This window comes from Heteronotia binoei, chromosome 10, assembly GCF_032191835.1.
Source record: "Heteronotia binoei isolate CCM8104 ecotype False Entrance Well chromosome 10, APGP_CSIRO_Hbin_v1, whole genome shotgun sequence".
Classification (NCBI taxonomy): Eukaryota; Metazoa; Chordata; class Lepidosauria; order Squamata; family Gekkonidae; genus Heteronotia; species Heteronotia binoei.
Window position 1 is genome coordinate 97,371,003 of NC_083232.1, and position 17,097 is coordinate 97,388,099.

The 17,097-nt window shown below is 45.5% G+C and overlaps 1 protein-coding gene across 2 annotated transcripts in view; it reads right to left on the bottom strand.

The window, feature by feature from the left end:
• LOC132578015 (poly(rC)-binding protein 3-like) overlaps positions 1-17,097 on the bottom strand; it is a 421,925-nt gene that overhangs the window by 24,402 nt on the left and 380,426 nt on the right. For both annotated transcript variants that reach the window (XM_060247818.1, XM_060247819.1), the window contains 5 exons: positions 15,627-15,650; positions 15,460-15,492; positions 12,591-12,707; positions 9,336-9,467; positions 1,556-1,684 (listed from right to left, as the gene is read on the bottom strand). In XM_060247818.1, coding sequence (XP_060103801.1) covers positions 1,556-1,684; positions 9,336-9,467; positions 12,591-12,707; positions 15,460-15,492; positions 15,627-15,650 — 435 coding nt within the window. The remainder of the gene's footprint in view (positions 1-1,555; positions 1,685-9,335; positions 9,468-12,590; positions 12,708-15,459; positions 15,493-15,626; positions 15,651-17,097) is intronic.

Here is a 17,097-nt window from a genome sequence, read left to right on the forward strand (position 1 = left end):
ACTGCTGCGGCTGCCCCAGTGCTGAAAGTGTTGCAGTGTCCTGTCTCAGAAGGTGGGTAGTTTCTGCCGACGCAAAGCTATTTACTCAACACTGAGAGCAAATGAGACCCACCCTCCTATGGGTTAAGTCCTGGGAGTGTCCTCACCAACAGAACGTGGTGGTGGGAAGTGCCATCCATTTATGGCAACTCCATGCGGTTTTCAAAGCAAGAGATGAACAGAGGTGGTTTGCTATTGCCTGCCTCTGCGTAGCAACCCTGGACTTCCTTGGTGGTACTAACTGGGGCCGACCCTACTTAGATCCCGACACCTGATGAGATCAGGCTAGCCTGGGCCATCCAGAAGAAGAAGACTGCAGATTTATACCCCGCCCTTCTCTCTGAATCAGTCTCAGAGTGGCTCACAATCTCCTTTCCCTTCCTCCCCCACAACAGACACCCTGTGAGGTAGATGAAGATATTGGATTTATATCCCGCCCTCCACTCCGAAGAGTCTCAGAGCGGCTCACAATCTCCTTTACCTTCCTCCCCCACAACAGACACCCTGTGAGGTAGATGAAGATATTGGATTTATATCCCGCCCTCCACTCCGAAGAGTCTCAGAGCGGCTCACAATCTCCTTTTCCTTCCTCCCTCACAACAGACACCCTGTGAGGTAGATGAAGATATTGGATTTATATCCCGCCCTCCACTCCGAAGAGTCTCAGAGCGGCTCACAATCTCCTTTCCCTTCCTCCCCCACAACAGACACCCTGTGAGGTAGATGAAGATATTGGATTTATATCCCGCCCTCCACTCCGAAGAGTCTCAGAGCGGCTCACAATCTCCTTTTCCTTCCTCCCTCACAACAGACACCCTGTGAGGTGGGTGGGGCTGAGAGGGCTTTCACAGCAGCTGCCCTTTCAAGGACAACCTCTGCCAGAGCTATGGCTGACCCAAGGCCATTCCAGCAGGTGCAAGCGGAGGAGTGGGGAATCAAACCTGGTTCTCCCAGATAAGAGTCCGCACACTTAACCACTACACCAAACTGGCTCTCAAACCAGGTCAGGGCAAGTGGTCTTCCTGCCTCTGCGTAACAACCCTGGTCTTTCCCTGGTAGTCTCCCATCTAAGTACTAACCGGGGCCGACCCTGCTTAAGCTTCTGAGATCTGCTGAGACTGGACTAGCCAGGGCCATCCAGGATGTACCCTGACATACCACGGTGATAGCCCCCCACGTCCCATTCCATGGGTTGGCCGGTTCTTATTGCACAGCACAGTTCTCTTCCTGGGACCCCCTCTGTCCTGGTATGCAGATCGATTGTTTGGTGCACCCAGGCAATGGCAGAATAGCAGCTTGTATTTTGTGAGCTGGCGATAAGTACTAAGGACAGAAATAAAACAGTGCCCCTGAGAGCTGTTGAGTTTAACCACAGTCCGAGGGGCAGCACACTCACAGTTAAATCCTGCACTAGCTGGTCTGTCTGAGAACTGTCAGGTTGAGAAAGTGAAATCTCCCAGACACAGTAAATCCCTGTAAGAAAGCCTGCCCCCCACTCTAGGACTGGTTATCCTACCTCGAGCATAACCACGCAGATTTGCTTTACGCACTGGATAATGGCGTCAGGAGTACCCGATATAGTCACTGCACGTTCCGTGGAGTTTGGTAACATATCACCCGCGACTTGCACTTGGGCTCCTGTGGACTTAAATGCAAACAGGGACATTACAAGAAATGAACAAGCAGATGATTCATCATCACAAACAGAAGACCACTTTGGTCCCTACGGCCGAGGACCTGTTTACCTTAGGGACTGTCTCTCCCCACATGTTCCCCAGAGGTTACTTAGATCTGGAAGACAGAACTTATTATCGCTCCCCGGGTTGAGGGAGGCAAGATTGAAAACCACCAGAGACAGGGCCTTCTTAATCGTGGCCCCCTATTGGTGGAACCAACTCCCGGAAGAAGTAAGAGCCTTGCGGGACCTTGCCCAGTTCCGCAAGGCCTGCAAGACAGCATTATTCCGGCTTGCCTTCAACTGAACTGATAGTAGTATAAGAGGACACCCAAGAGGGCTGGATGACACCAGAAATTAATGACACCAGCACCAAAATTGTTTTAATTATTTATTGTTTAATTTGTTTTAACTGTCAAATTCTAGGACTGATGAATTGTTTAAATGGTTACTTATTGTTCTTATTGTTTTATTGCTGTGAGCCGCCCTGAGCCTGCTTCGCTGGGGAGGGTGGGATATAAATCCAATAAATAAATAAATAAATAAATATTTCCATGGTGTTCTGAGCGCTTGCTCCTTTAAGCCATATGCTATGTAACGCACAGAAGGTGATGATGGGTTTCAGCCTATAGCCAGCTTCTCTGAGTTAGGATGAAACTGATGAGGATCCAAAATTTCAGGACATTTTAAAGCCACTGGGAGGGGGGAAATTTCCCCCCGTTTTTCTCCAGGGAGAAAAAAAGGAAATTCTGGGAAAAACCGAAGTAGTAGAAGAAGAAAAATATATTGGATTTATATCCCGCCCTCCACTCCGAAGAGTCTCAGAGCAGCTCATAATCTCCTTTCCCTTCCTCCCCCACAACAGACACCCTGTGAGGTGGGTGGGGCTGAGAGGGCTCTCACAGCAGCTGCCCTTTCAAGGACAACCTCTGCCAGAGCTATGGCTGACCCAAGGCCATGCCAGCAGCTGCAAGCGGAGGAGTGGGGAATCAAACCCGGTTCTCCCAGATAAGAGTCTGCACACTTCACCACTACACCAAACTGGCTCTTCTTTCTCTCTTATCAAGATTCATTCTATTTGCTTTTCACTGGCTTTATTTTACAGCATCACTGCTTAGAATAGCACTGCAGAGGTATTAAATCCTTAGGGAGCAAACAAGCCAGTCTGTTCACAAGCAAATCACATTTGACTCAGTGGGGCTGGCTCTCAGGAGAGAGAGAACACTGCAAACAGCTGCTCTTCACGCTACCTTTGCACATAGATCTTAGTTTCTAATTATCTAAGCCGTATGAAAAGGATAAAAGTTGACAATAGAGAACAACTTTTGTCCTCATTAGAGGTGCTGGGGTGCCGGCACAAATTCAGTGCTCCAGGCAAGGTTCTGCTGCCACCCCCTCCTGTGCTCGAGCCTGGCCAAGGAGGCCCCGCATCCTGTCTGTGCTTCCAGCAGGAGGCAAAGCCATGTTTGCTGGCCAGGGTGCAGGTGCGGGACATGCCACTTTGCAGCATATTTCCTGCAACTCCAGGACAAGAGCAGGTGGGAGAGCCGAAACCGGTGCCCTCTCCCCAGCCTGCGCCCCTAGGCAGCCACCTAATGCTGCCTTACGGATGAGCCGGGCCTGTTTGTACGGAACAAAAGAAAATTGGCTAGAAACAGGCTTGTCACAAGAAGGACCAGCAACACTGAAAACACAGAACTCTTCGATAGTGTGTTATCATACTCCTTATAGCGTATCGACTGTGGATAAAATTAGTCACATTTAAACAATTAACATACCTTTGAAAATATGTTATATACAATTACATATACATAAAGGTAAAAAGTAAAGGTAGTCCCCTGTGCAAGCACCAGTCATTTCTGACTCTGGGGTGAGGTCACATCATGACGTTTTCACAGTAGACTTCTTATGGGGTGGTTTGCCATTGCCTTCCCCAGTCATCTACACTTCCCCCCCAGCAAGGTGGGTCCTTATTTTACCGACCTCGGAAGGATGGAAGGCTGCATGAACCATGAACTGGTTACCTGAACCCAGCTTCCGCTGGGATCAAACTCAGGTCGTGAGCAGAGCTTGGACTGCAGTACTGTATTCTTATGAACATATGAAGCTGCCTTCTACTGAATCAGACCCCCGGTCCATCAAAGTCAGTATTGTCTACTCAGACTGGCAGCGGCTCTCCAGGGTCTCAAGCTGAGGTTTTTCACGCCTCTTTGCCTGGACTCTTTTTAGTTGGAGATGCCGGGGATTGAACCTGGGACCTTCTGCTTACCAAGCAGATGCTCTACCACTGAGCCACAGTCCTTCCCCTAAGAGTACCTGTGCCTTCCTGCTAAAAAAAAAAAAGCCCTGGATTGGGGGGAAGGAGGACTCTGAGTGTCTTGGATGGAAGAAGAATGGGAATATATATATATATTTAAAGAAAGAAACGCAATGGGCAAGATGGCCCATTTCTCAACATGGCCCATCTCTGGCTATTTAAATCTGGATATTCGGGCTATGAACAGGCAACACACATCTTTCTAAAGCCCCAGGTATGTAGGGAAATCTGAAATCATTAAAAAAAATGGAGGGGACCAGTCCCCCATTCTTAGCCGAAGCTACCTCAAAGAGCTGTTGTGAGGCTAAAACAAAGGAGAGCACACTGATGTCAGCTGCTTTGGATCCCCAGGATGGAGAAAGGCAGGGGACAGAGGAAGCAAATAAAAATAAATATAAGCTGAAGATTCGGGGGGAATGGATAATAAAATGCAGATTGGCTGGTGGCTGGGAAACAGAGAAGGATGCAGGGAAAGGTGAGGATATAGGAGCTGCCGGGAGGAAGAAGACAGGAAATAGTGTGGGGATAGAGGGGAAAGTGGTACCTCCACAAGTCCTTGCAGGTCCCCCACTGTGCAACGGGGCCTGGCCAGTGGCTGATGCCACAGCCAGCTCTGCACAGTTTTCCTGGGAAGTGCCTGCCAGAGGGAGGGAAGGAGGGAAAGCTGAAGATGGGGACAAGATACAGGTAGGTTGGCTGGTGGGTGGGGAGAAGAGAAGGACGCAGGAAGAGGGGACAGCCTTAAGTAACTAATTAACTAGCTTTAAAAATAGAGGCATTCCAGTAAGCTTCATGACTGATTGAGGATTTGAACCTGGAGAGGGCAGACAAGTCGAAAGACTGGCACAGACAGAAATCCCACAGAGAACCAGGAAATGAGCTTCACTGACACACTGATTTGCCTTCTGTTAATACCCAACTGTTGCAAATGTTATATGATTATCTATAAGTCTTTATGCTTCCCTGTTCATGATTCATCACAGCTCAAAATTAATGCAGAAATAGGTTCTTTCAAGTCATCCAGGCTAGTAATTAAAAATGACTTCTGAGGTCTGAAAAAAATTTCAGCTTGCAAATGAATGAAAGCCCTTGATGAATGTCATTTTATGATTGGATCTCTGCCTTTCATCATTAAGTTCTAAATGAGATTAGGCCTGCATTTCACTCTGGTGCGTCTCATAACTGTATGCTGCCACAAGAGCAATTGCCAAGCAAAGGTCAAAATGGAAATAACCTGGGAGATCCATGCCCCTGCAGCAATAGAAGAGAGATCCAGTCATTTATAAATATGCATATTTGGAAGACTCAATCCCCAAGAAGAGTAAGATCAGGCAGGTGGTAACAGGACCTCTCAGTCATGAATTTCTCAGGCAGAATTTCTTTTGAGGTTGGTCCTCTTTATGAAAATGGCCATCAAGGATTCAAGCATTCATATTTCTAATAAAAGCTTAGGTTGAGAGTTAGATGCTAGAATGTAGGTCAGTAGAAAGTAAGTGAAAGGTAAAAGCTATCTCAGGACAACCTTAAGCCTTATATGGTATGAGCGGGAACCGGGATAGAGTAAAGATAACTGCAGATGTAGCTGGTAGTTCTGGAATGCATATTAGCAGATAAGACAGAGATACCAGTTTTTGTGGGAAATGCTTTATAAACCCTGGGATTTAGAGTAAGGGGGCTGTCTGCATGAGAGGGGGTCTCTATGCTTGTCAAGCCATGAAATTAATAACCCTTGTTAATTTCAAGCCATGAATCTAGCATCTCCTGTTTGAGGCCTCAACCATAAAATATAACTCTGATATAGAATGGGACTTAGGTTTTCATAGATTTAATTCTTTTTTTACAGATATTAGATTATAAGATAAGAGTAAGCTTAGCTACAAGCATTGGGTAAAGTTCATCTGGAAACTAAATGCATAACCTTCTAACTGTATCGGAAAATTGTACTAATGTTCTCTCTTGTCAGTTCCTGAGGTTGTTTGGGTTACTGAGGGCACAAGAAGGTGTACGAAAGAAAATCCTGCCTCAGCACCAAAGCTCCCCCTTCAGGGAAATTCATCTGCCTCTTTCTGTTGCCATCTTTCAACAGGGGGCGAAGGCCTTTTTTGTTTAATTTGGCATTCCTTCAGTGATCCCTCCTTCCTAAGCCAAGCTTTAATTGTTTTTATGTTTATAAATACAAACACACAAATTTATATTTGCATGGCAGCACCATCCATCCACCATCCAGAAGTACAGGGCAGCTCACCAAAATTCCAAGGGAAAGCCCTTTGAAATTTAACAAGAAGTTTCCTACCCCTTTCTAAAGGTGTTAAAGGAGGAGGCCTCACACCTCTTCCAGAAAGCAATTCCGGAGGAAGAGAGCAGCAGCTGAACAAGCTGCCCTGCTTTTGCAGAAGATGTACCAATTTATCTGCTTAGAACCTTGAGCTGAAATTCTCAGTTCCACTTGGACAAAGCAGTTGATTTCAAAGCCAGTTTGGTGTAGTGGTTAAGGGTGCAGACTCTTATCTGAGAGAACTGGGTTTGAGTCCCCACTCCTCCACTTGCAGCTGATGGAATGGCCTTGGGTCAGCCATAGCTCTCTCAGAGATGTCATTGAAAGGACAGCTTCTGGGAGAGCTCTCTCAGCCTCACCCGCCTCACAGGGTGTCTGTTGTGGGGGGAGAAGATACAGGAGATTGTAAGCCGCTCTGAGTATAAATCTGGGTATAAATCTGCAATTCTTCTCCTTCAAAGGAATGCTGAGTTCTTTGGAAGTTTCTCCAAGGTTTCCATGTATGAAGCCCAGCTGCTATGGGCCAGCTTCTCCAAAGTGCCTATCTGCACTTTTTTTTGGCCTTTATTTATTTATATCCCACTCCTCTCCCCAGTTGGGATTCAAAGCAGCTTAGAACACTGCTCTCCCCTCCTTCATTTTCCCACAGCAACAACTCCACAAGGTAGGTCATGCCAAGAGTTTATGATGGAACCAAAGTCACCCAGCAAACCTCCATGGCTGAAGTGGGAATTTGAACCCGGGTCTCCCAGGATCTTAGTCTGGCACTCTATCCAGTACACCACGCTGACTCTTTCAGGCATAAGCTGTTCAGGTGGAGTAAGACCCAACAAGCAATTTCCTGTGAGAACTGAGTATGCATCCTATAATATGTCCCAGAATCCTCCATAATGCCCAGTGGTTTGATGGCAAAGAACTCAATATTTATTTGTTTGTTTGTTTATTTTGCGGACTTATATTCCGCCCTTTCCCATAAACGGGCTCAGGGAAGATCACAGCATAAATTAAATAACAATTAAAACCTAAAAATTAAAAACCAAACACAATACAATAAAATTAAAAATTACAGGGATCTCAAACATGTGGCTCGGGGGCCAAATCAGGCCCCTGGAGGGCTCCTATCAGGCCCCCGAGCAACTGGCTGTCCTCTACTTCCTTCTCCCTCTCTCTTGCTTCCTTCTGCATTACATCTTGCTTTGCCAGGTGTGATGGACTCAGGAACTTAGCCTGAGAGCTGTGTAACAGGCTTGCAGCTATTGGCTGGAACATTGCCCTAGCAATGAAAAAGTAACAATATGAACTCCTCAGGATTTGCGTCTTCGAGTAAGGTCTTCAGAGAAGGAGTCTGAAGGGAAGACTGTGGGCTTAGGCCGGTCAGTTGTAAAGGCAACTGGACAAGGGGCTGAGATCAGCCAGTGAGGCTGGGCTCCTTGTGGGAGACAGGGCTGTGTGTAGTCTCTGTCTGAAGGAGAGAGTTTTAAGGCAGTTTGAAACTCTCTGAGGGAGATTTTGCCAGCACAACCAGGCAATCTCCTGTGTCTAAACTGAGTTCACATCAACACATAAAAAGGGAGGACTGGATTCTGGTGGTCAGTAAGGTACCCAAGACTCAGGCCAGAAGACTAGCTGGAGGGCTGAGACACATCCAGTGTGGGGTGTGAGTCCTGGAAGATAGTTAGTAGTGTTATCAAAGATTTCAGGTTTTCACGGCTGGTAACATCATTCGGGTTTGTAGAATCTTTCGGGCTCAAGTGCCGTGTTCTACTGGAGAAAGTTTTCCTTCCAGACGTTTCGTTCTCAGCTGCGGAGAACATCCTCAGTGGCGTTGCAGCCGGAGCAGGCACTCTGACCTTCTTGGCTGCTGTGCATTGAGTTAGTAGTGTGTCTTTGAGGGAGAATGAACTGACACCAGTCAGGAGTGTGTGTGAGGAGTAAGTCAGTTTGTTATTTTTGTTATTTTAAATAGCCAAAGCCAGGGCTAAACAACTGAGCTGTAGAGCATTCTGAGTGCCCACAAGGCACAGCCTGCCTGAAGTAGAATCTAGTAGGATTCTGAAGCCTGCCTGTTTGTTGTTAAAGATCTTCTGCCAAAGTTATCGTTATATTTTTGTTATATAATATATTGTTATATTACCTCAGCCTGCCCAATCTCTGTGAAGTGATATTTGATCATTCTGCCATCCATCTGCCTGCCAACTGATTCTTTGTTATTCATTAGTTATAATCAATATTATTTTTGATCCCTCTCCCTTGCCTTTTGTTATCTAATAAATATTTTTGTGGTTTTTGACTTTAAAACCATTTGGTGCCAATTTTTGAAAGTTCTGACAGGATTTCTGTGAGTGTGACTGAGGGACTGAGGGAAGGTGACTGGGGAGAAATTTAAAGTGGTCACCCTCCCAAGTAGGATCTGACCTGATCCCTCATACCAGGCTTGCTCAGTCGTACAGGAACTACAGAGCTAAGCCTCTATTTTCTCCATTGGCTGAGGCTCCTCCCTTGGGGAGGAAGGGGGGGCAGAGCTTGCTTTGCCAGGCTCTCTCAATCGCACAGCAGAGCTACTGACCCAAGCCACTCTTCCTTCTATTGGCTGAGGCTCCTCCCCCTCCTGGTCCTTGAGCTTCCTTTGCCCAGTTCTCTGGATCCCATGGGAGATATACAAAGAATGTTTTAAGCATGTTTTAGGTTTTTTTACAAAGGTTTTTTTTTTAAATCTTTAATTGTGTTTGTCTGTGTCCTCGATAAGGTTTCTATCTCTGCTACCTAATTTTAAATAGGAACACACACAGCCTGGTCCAACCTGGCCCGGCCCAATAAGGTCTCATTTATGCCAGATCCGGCCCGCATAACAAATGAGGTTCACACCCCTGCATTACATCATCGGCGGCAAGGACACATTTTACAAAATAAAAACAATATGGGAAATGTTCCCAGAAGGAAGGTATTTCCAATCACTCCCCCCCAACACCCCTCCCCCCAAAGCCCAACGACTGTGCCAAAAACAGCAGTCAGAACACTGAGCTGCTTACCTCCCTGATTTCTTTGATTTTGGATCCTCCTTTGCCTATAAGGGAACCACACTGGCTCGCAGGGACGACAAGTCGCAGAGTTACCGGTGGCTTACTCGTCACCGTGCTGTTTGTCATAGAAGCATTGATATCCTGTAATGACAACATCCGTAAGAATTCGGCAAAGATTTATTCTTTCCATCCAGAGGATCAGGTGAAGCATTTGAGCTGAGAAAGGATAGATGTGAAGGGTGATGGGTGCGTAACAAAGGCAGCAAAACACTCTGCCTATTAGATGCCACCGTTATAGAGCTGGATGCCACAGATCCACTGCACTAGCGGACATGCATTCCTGCAGCTCCTTGTGCCAGCAGACAGGACAGTCACCAGCACAACAGATCCGAAGGATCAACCCTGTAGACTTTGGGATGCAATCCGTTCTAGGTTTTTCTTGGGTGAGACATGACTAAACAAATCCCTCTCTGCACTTTTCTGTCAGCTGTCATTTCTTTCACTGTATTTGATCCTGATAGCTAGCACGTCCCTTGTGCTTTTAAAGCAACAATTAGAAGGCAAAATCAATGGAGAGCAGAAGAAACAAGAATGAGAGATTTTAATCTACTGATTAAATAATAATGGGTGGGTTTCTTTCAGGCTGGCTCCTTTGCGGGTTGCCATGGCTTGATGTCCATGCAAGCTTGGGCTTTGACCAAGTGTTAGTGGATGCAGCCATGTCTGTAGAGCAGGGGAGTCAAACATGTAGTTCGGTGGCCTATCAGGCCCCTGAGCAACTGGCTGCCATCTGTTTCCTTCTCTTTCTCTCTTGCTTCCTTCTGCATCACAGTGCTTTGTAAGGCTTTCCCAATTGCACAGGAACTACAGAGCAAAACCTCTATTTTCTCCATTGGCTAAGGCTCCTTCCTTGGGGAGGAATAGCTTTCTTTGCCAAGTTCTCTCAATTGCACAGCAGAGCTACCGAGCCAAGCCTCTCTTCCTTCTATTGGCTGAGGCTCCCGCACCCTTTCCTGGTCCCCTGAGGAAGGAAGGAAGGAAGGAAGGAAGGAAGGAAGGAAGGAAGGAAGGAAGGAAGGAAGGAAGGAAGGAAGGAAGGAAGGAAGGAGCCAAAACTTCCTTTGCTCAGTTCCTTGGATCGCACAGGAGAGATATAAAGATCTCATTTATGTCAGATCAGGCCCTCAGGTTCGACACCCCTGCTGTAGAGTGAACAGAGAGCTGGGAAAAAGTACAAGAAGCTCTAAGCCACACCACAACCTGACCACTGCTTTTCTTTCCTTGGAAAATATTCGCATTGGCACGTTATCTTTTTTTTTGGTGTATCCTTGAAACTTCTTAATTTCTACAGCTCAAAAGGCAATATCTGGCCTTTAGCAGATCCTTCCCTCTCCCTTCCCTCTCTTTTCCTTGCTTACACATTGGGTGCAATCAGACAGGAGTTTTGGCCTGCTACAGTCACCCCACCTCCGGATTTTAAGGGTGTGATCAGACACACACATCTGGCCCTTGTGCTGCACTGGCCCATTCCTCATCCTGCAATGTCTCACTAACAGATTGGATAGCAACTGGGAACTTCTTGGTAGCAAGTCCTTGCCACGCCTCTGTGGCACGTTTCTGGCTATCTGATTGGCCCAGGCACGCCATGCATACATCGTGGATGCGCAGGAGTGGTGTGAATGCTCCTCTGGCATGCGCATGGCCCATGCCAGTCTTGGCAGCTGGGCTGGCACCATCTGATTGCTGCAGCCCGCATCAAACAGCAGCAGCTTTTTTAAAGCCGGGAGACTGCCACAGCAATCGCCTCATCTGATCCCAGCTGCTGTCAAAGAAAGAAGTTTGTTTTGAATCACACACAAAACAAATGTATTTATTTACTGTCAAGAGATTTTATTTTTATCATGGCTTCTAAATTGTGAGCCTCTGTTGGCTTGATCCTCCCTTCGTTCCTGCCCCCAAACCTGTTCTTATGACCTGCTGATTGCTAAACAACATTATCTCAGTCAAGAGTCATTCCATCCCTGCATGAAAAATAAGTAAAGGGTATGCTTTCTTTTTCTCCCTAGGAGGTGTGCCAGATGTACTCTGAAAGGAGGGTAAAAGTGAATTACGTTAAGGATGGAACTGGTGGTCTTTCTTTGGGAATTCTAGACCCTGACCTCTTGCCTGTTTTATCCTATATAAAAAAAAGCACTTTGGATCCCGTTCAGTATGCCAACTCGATTGTTTTTTCTTGCTTGCATCAGGATGATCATCTTACTAAAACTGCATTCTGGTAGTCTAAATCCTTGAGTGAACCTTTTTTTCTCTCAAACAAACCAAAGGGAGGAGGGGAACCTGAACCACTTAAACAGGTGAGTACTCAAAGGTTGAGTTTAGCAATTTAAAAGCATTACAGGTATTTATTACACTCTATGCCAACTGAAAGGATAGAAAATACCTAAAAAATAAAATGCAATTGTTCAATAATAACAGCTCACCAAAACTTAGCTACAGGCTAAAAGTATTTTATACATGAAACCAACAGGCTAAACGCGTTTCAGCTTGATGTGCCTTCTTCAGTGGCCTATAGTCCTAGTGCACACACTTGAAAGCGTATAAAAATATAAACTTCTGTAAAAGGCAGGAGGCAAGTTCATAATATTCCAAATTGAGATTGACTTCTCATTTTAAAAAAAAACTATTGTATGGTAAAAATGCAGTTTCTCTCAACAATTGTTCTGCCTTTACTCCAGTGTTTAGCTTCTCTGTGCTAAAAACAGGCCGTCACAGTTCCCAGGGAATGTAACGGAGCACTCCCCCACCCCCGCATCAGAAATTTCATTGCATTTCCTCAGATGATTTTCCTGAACATTTACATTTCCTTCACTTTACATTTTACATTAAGATATAACTTTATAGCAACTATGCGGGGAAAGTATATCTAAAAACAAATAGATTCAGTCCCAAAGTGAACCATGTGATATTCAAGTTAAATTTAAATCCAAAATAGGAATAGAAGTATCTTCATCCCCCTCTCCTTAACATTCTTTGGGGACTAGCTGTCCCTGAGGAATGATAAATGAAAATAAACGATCAAAAGTACAGAAATGTCCATTATTTTTCTTCTGATGTTACTGTTGGGGACATTTACAAAAATAAAGTCACTTTCATGTTTTATTTAATGGTAATGGAACCAATTCTGTGGTGTGTTCAAGCAAACATGAGAAAAATCTAATAATAGTTTTGTGGTGCCACTTCAGGGAAGAATTTCCATTTACTTACTTCTTCAAATTTTAGTGCAATCATAGAGAAAGCCTTAAAAATGGCATCTGTTGGGCCTGTTATCGTCACGATTCTTTCTGGACAGGATCCTTCAGAGATGTTGATTCGAGCACCGCTCTGTGAAAAAGGATAATTTTTTTAAAAAGAAAAGAACTATTTTCCTCTTTATGCAGATTCTTCCTAATGGTAGGCCAGATTTAACTTGAGAACAAAATTCATCAATATTATCTAGCCCAGAGTGTCAGAACTTGTAACTTTCATGTATGCTGTGAGCCACACTGACTCCATATTGCAGGCTCCCCTTAACACATAACGCTTACCCTCTGCAACTAACACCAAAATGCTTTGCATTTCAAACACCCTGTGATCTTTGGAGGGGAACAGATAACCTCTGGTCAACATCTGCATATGGCTGTTTGAAGTCAGGCCGAATAGGCCTTCACAGCAGGAATGCATCCTCCCTTCTGATAACGATTCCTGAGAAAGAGACACTTGTCTGTACCCCGTGTGAAAGATGGTTTTATTGTTGTTACTTTGGCCACATAAAATGTAACTGAATGCCAGGCTCAGGCATCAGTGTTATCTTGTAGTTTCAGCTCTGTAGTTCTCAAATAAACTTCTATACTTTGTAACAAGTTTGGACTCTGTTTGACGTTCTGCCAGTTCTGACACAGAGGTCCCCAACGTGATGCCATGGTACCCACTGACATTTTTCCTGGCTGCCCATTGGTGAGTTGATTGCCTGTGCAGATTTTTAAAAATATTGCTTTGGCGGCAGCTGCCACCACACACAAGGATCTTCACCACAGCAGCCATTTTGTGACAGGCTCCGCCTCCAGGGACAGCCATTTTGTAGGTTGCTTTGTCAGAATTCCAAAGGTGCCCACAGGTTCAAAAACGTTGGAAGCCTCTGATCTAGCTTGATTGCATGTAGACTGTACATAGGAACGGGCATGAGATTCATTTTGGAAATTGATAGGTAGAACCCAGACCTGCAAGGACAGCTGTAATCAAGGGTATGAATTAAGGTTACTCTTAGCAAGAATTGCTGTGACAAATGCAGAACGCTTCAACACTGATCCAAACAGTCCTGGGATGTGTTTAAGGTGCTTGCATGAAGGCACAGTGGCAGAACTCTGGAAGGAGCCCCGATCTTTGTCAGATGCATGTAAAAGGGCCCACTAGGCGTTTATACAGGGAGTCACGGAGAGAAAAGTGATAAATATCAAAAGGCCATGAAATTCAGGAAGGGTGAGACAGAATAACGTAAAAATCCAACAGAACTAAGTGTCAGGATCAGCCAGGTATCAGCCAAACAAACTTCTCTGATGAAACCGTAGATCAAGTTTATTAGTACTGAAACACCAGCGCTAATCTGTACATGAGCAGTGTTGCTAGGAATGAGTATTAATGGTTGCAATGGGGTAAATACAGCCCCATAGCTAGGGGCCACAGGGGGAGGGGGGCCACTGGGGAGGGGCCCATGGGGGTGAGTGCAGACAGCTGCAGAAGTGGGGGCCATCCTTCTCCCTCCTGCCTGATTTAAAGAAGAAGACTGCAGATTTATACCCCGCCCTTCTCTCTTCCCCCACAACAGACACCCTGTGAGGTGGGTGGAGCTGAGAGAGCTCTCACAGAAGCTGCTCTTTCAAGGACAACTCCTACGAGAGCTATGGCTGACCCAAGGCCATTCCAGCAGGTGCAAGTGGAGGAGTGGGGAATCAAACCCGGTTCTCTCAGATAGGAGTCCACACACTTAACCACTACACCAAGATGGCTTCTCAAAAAAGCCTGTCGATCAGCTGATTGGCGGGCCCTTTGAATGACATGGGAGGGGCAGTGGTGTAATTTAAATCACACAGGAGGGGGCGTGGCCCTGGGATGGGCATGGGGGGCCCCCAAAATCCTGTCAGGAGGCCAGGGCTACATGCTTGGGTAGATATAGTGCAGCTGAGCAGCTAAATACTGGCAACCATTCCTCCCACCTCCAAGGCATTCAAACATATTCCCACCACTTTCATCAGTTCAGCCCAAGGTTGCTACAGTTAGGAGGGTATCTGTGGAAGGGCCAGATGCTGGTTGCCTTAGTAACGAGATAGCTGAGCAAACATGAGCTATCAGCCAAAAGGAAAGTACAGAAGTTCCCCCCAGTTCCACTTTCCTTCCCACGGGCATTGATTTAACGCGCAGTATAGATCATGGCATTATGAAAAATAGACCATGGCAGGCACACCTGATACCAAGAAAAAGAGAACCATTTAACAACAATAACAATATCCAAGAACACACTTTCTGTAATTTTGCTATCCTGGCTAAAACAGGGTTTCACTTACCTAGCCCCTGTTCAAAAACCTCCAAGGAAGGAAAGTCTACCACCTCCTGAGGAAGCCTGTTCCACTGAGGAACTGCTCTAACTGTCAGGAAGTTCTTCCTCATGTTGAGCTGGAAGCTCTTTTGATTTAATTTCAACCCACTGGCTCTGGTCCTCCCTTCCGGGGCCACAGAAAACAATTCCACACCATCCTCTAGATGACAGCCCTTCAAGTACTTGAAGATGGTGATCCTATCACCTCTCAGCTGCCTCCTCTCCAGGCTGAACATCCCCAGCTCCCTCAACTTTTCTTCATAGGACTGGATAAATGCCCATGCACATGAAAGCTTATACCTAGAATAAAACTTTGTTGGTCTTAAAGGTGCCACCCCTGAAACTCATTGGTTGCTTATTTTGCTTTATTTCCAACCACTTGATGGCAGCGTTGATTCGCACAACTAATCCAAGTGGCCAATTCACACCCCTCACCAGAAGCCGTTAATTTTCTCAAGCAGAGAAGAATTTTACCTCCAAAAAAATTCTAAATGTACATCTTACCTCCTCCCTCATCTTCTTAACAGTTTCACCTTTCTGTACACGAAACAAAAACAAGCCAGAAAGCATGTGTTAGCTTACACTGTGCTGGTAAATGTGCAGGAAATGCACTAAACAAATCGGGCAGGCAAGCAAATTCAATTTCAGCCTCTCAAAAGTGGGTCACTCACCTTCCCAATGATGCTCCCGACCTCCTGAAACAAAGCAAAATGGAACCGAATGAAAGCAGAACGAGAGATGCATTATCAACAACTCTTTGGATCTAAACATAATAAATGGCTCGTATAAAAACACCCACAGGGTCTAAACCTGTATCTGAGTCCAATAGTGCCTTTGAGACCAACCAGATTTTGGGGCGTATAAGCACTTGAGAGTGAAACCTCTGCCTTGACTCTCAAATGCTTATACCCGCTCCCCCCCCTGCCAAAAAATATCTGGTTGGTCTCAGAGGTCCTATTGGACTCAAACCTGGGTGCAGTACTGCATACTAACACAGCCACCCTCTGAAACTGTCTAAACCTTGATTTCTACGTGTCGCTGGAACACAATTCCAACAGAACCTACATTGCAGCAATTACCAATTCAGTGGCCCAGGGATTTTTTAAAGCAGGAACGCAGTTCCGGCTGGCTTGGCATCAGAGGGTGTGGCCTAATATGCAAATGAGCTTTTGCTGGGCTTTTTCTACAAAAATGTCCTATGCTAAACAACGGTGATGTCAGGGTGTGTGGCCTAATATGAAATTGAATTCCTGCTGGGCTTTTTCTACAAAAAAGGCCTTGCAGTGGCCTATAACAGTGAAAGAAGGGATGGTTCACTGGCAGACTAAAAGCTGGATAAAACCCTTGAGGTAATCTTATTTGCTCCTCACCTCCAGGCCCAACTGAACTATTACTCAAGGTACTATACAATCTTGGGCAGCAGTTTCAATCACAAGGAAAATAGCTAAGATATCTCATATACTGAGAATGGAGGCCCTGAAATCTCAATGTGAAAGCTAGGACATCTCAGCATTTGAATAGTCCAATTTTGCTCCACCTGAAACTATTAAGTATGGGATCAGTACCATGGACAGTGGAAAGGATGATCATCCACAAGTGGAAAATAATTCATGGAAACAACTTATTTTAGAGCTGGATGTTAAATCAGGTTCCATTATGTTAAATCAGGTACCTATACGATGGCTCAGTGGTAAAGCATCTGCTCAGTGGTAGAGCATCTGCTTGGGAAGCAGAAGGTCCCAGGTTCAATCCCTGGCATCTCCAAAAAAGGGTCCAGGCAAATAGGTGTGAAAATCCTCAGCTTGAGACCCTGGAGAGCCGCTGACTTTGATAGACCAAAGGTCTGATTCAGTATAAGGCAGCTTCATATGTTCATATGTCCATTACTTCAAAGAACACATGGTGAATATAATTCCAGGGGTGCATCTCTTACAGTGGACTATGATCTGAGCTGGTCATGACTCATGACTAGTAAAAATCTCCAGGAACCTAGTTGAGCAACTAAACCATAGAACAAAATATATCTATTTATTACAAACGGCACAAAACCTACAGTTTAAACCAAACACGTCGAATGCAGATAAAAAACACAGAGATGGTGGGTATCACGTTATCTCCACCAAGATGTATTATGCAGTGACA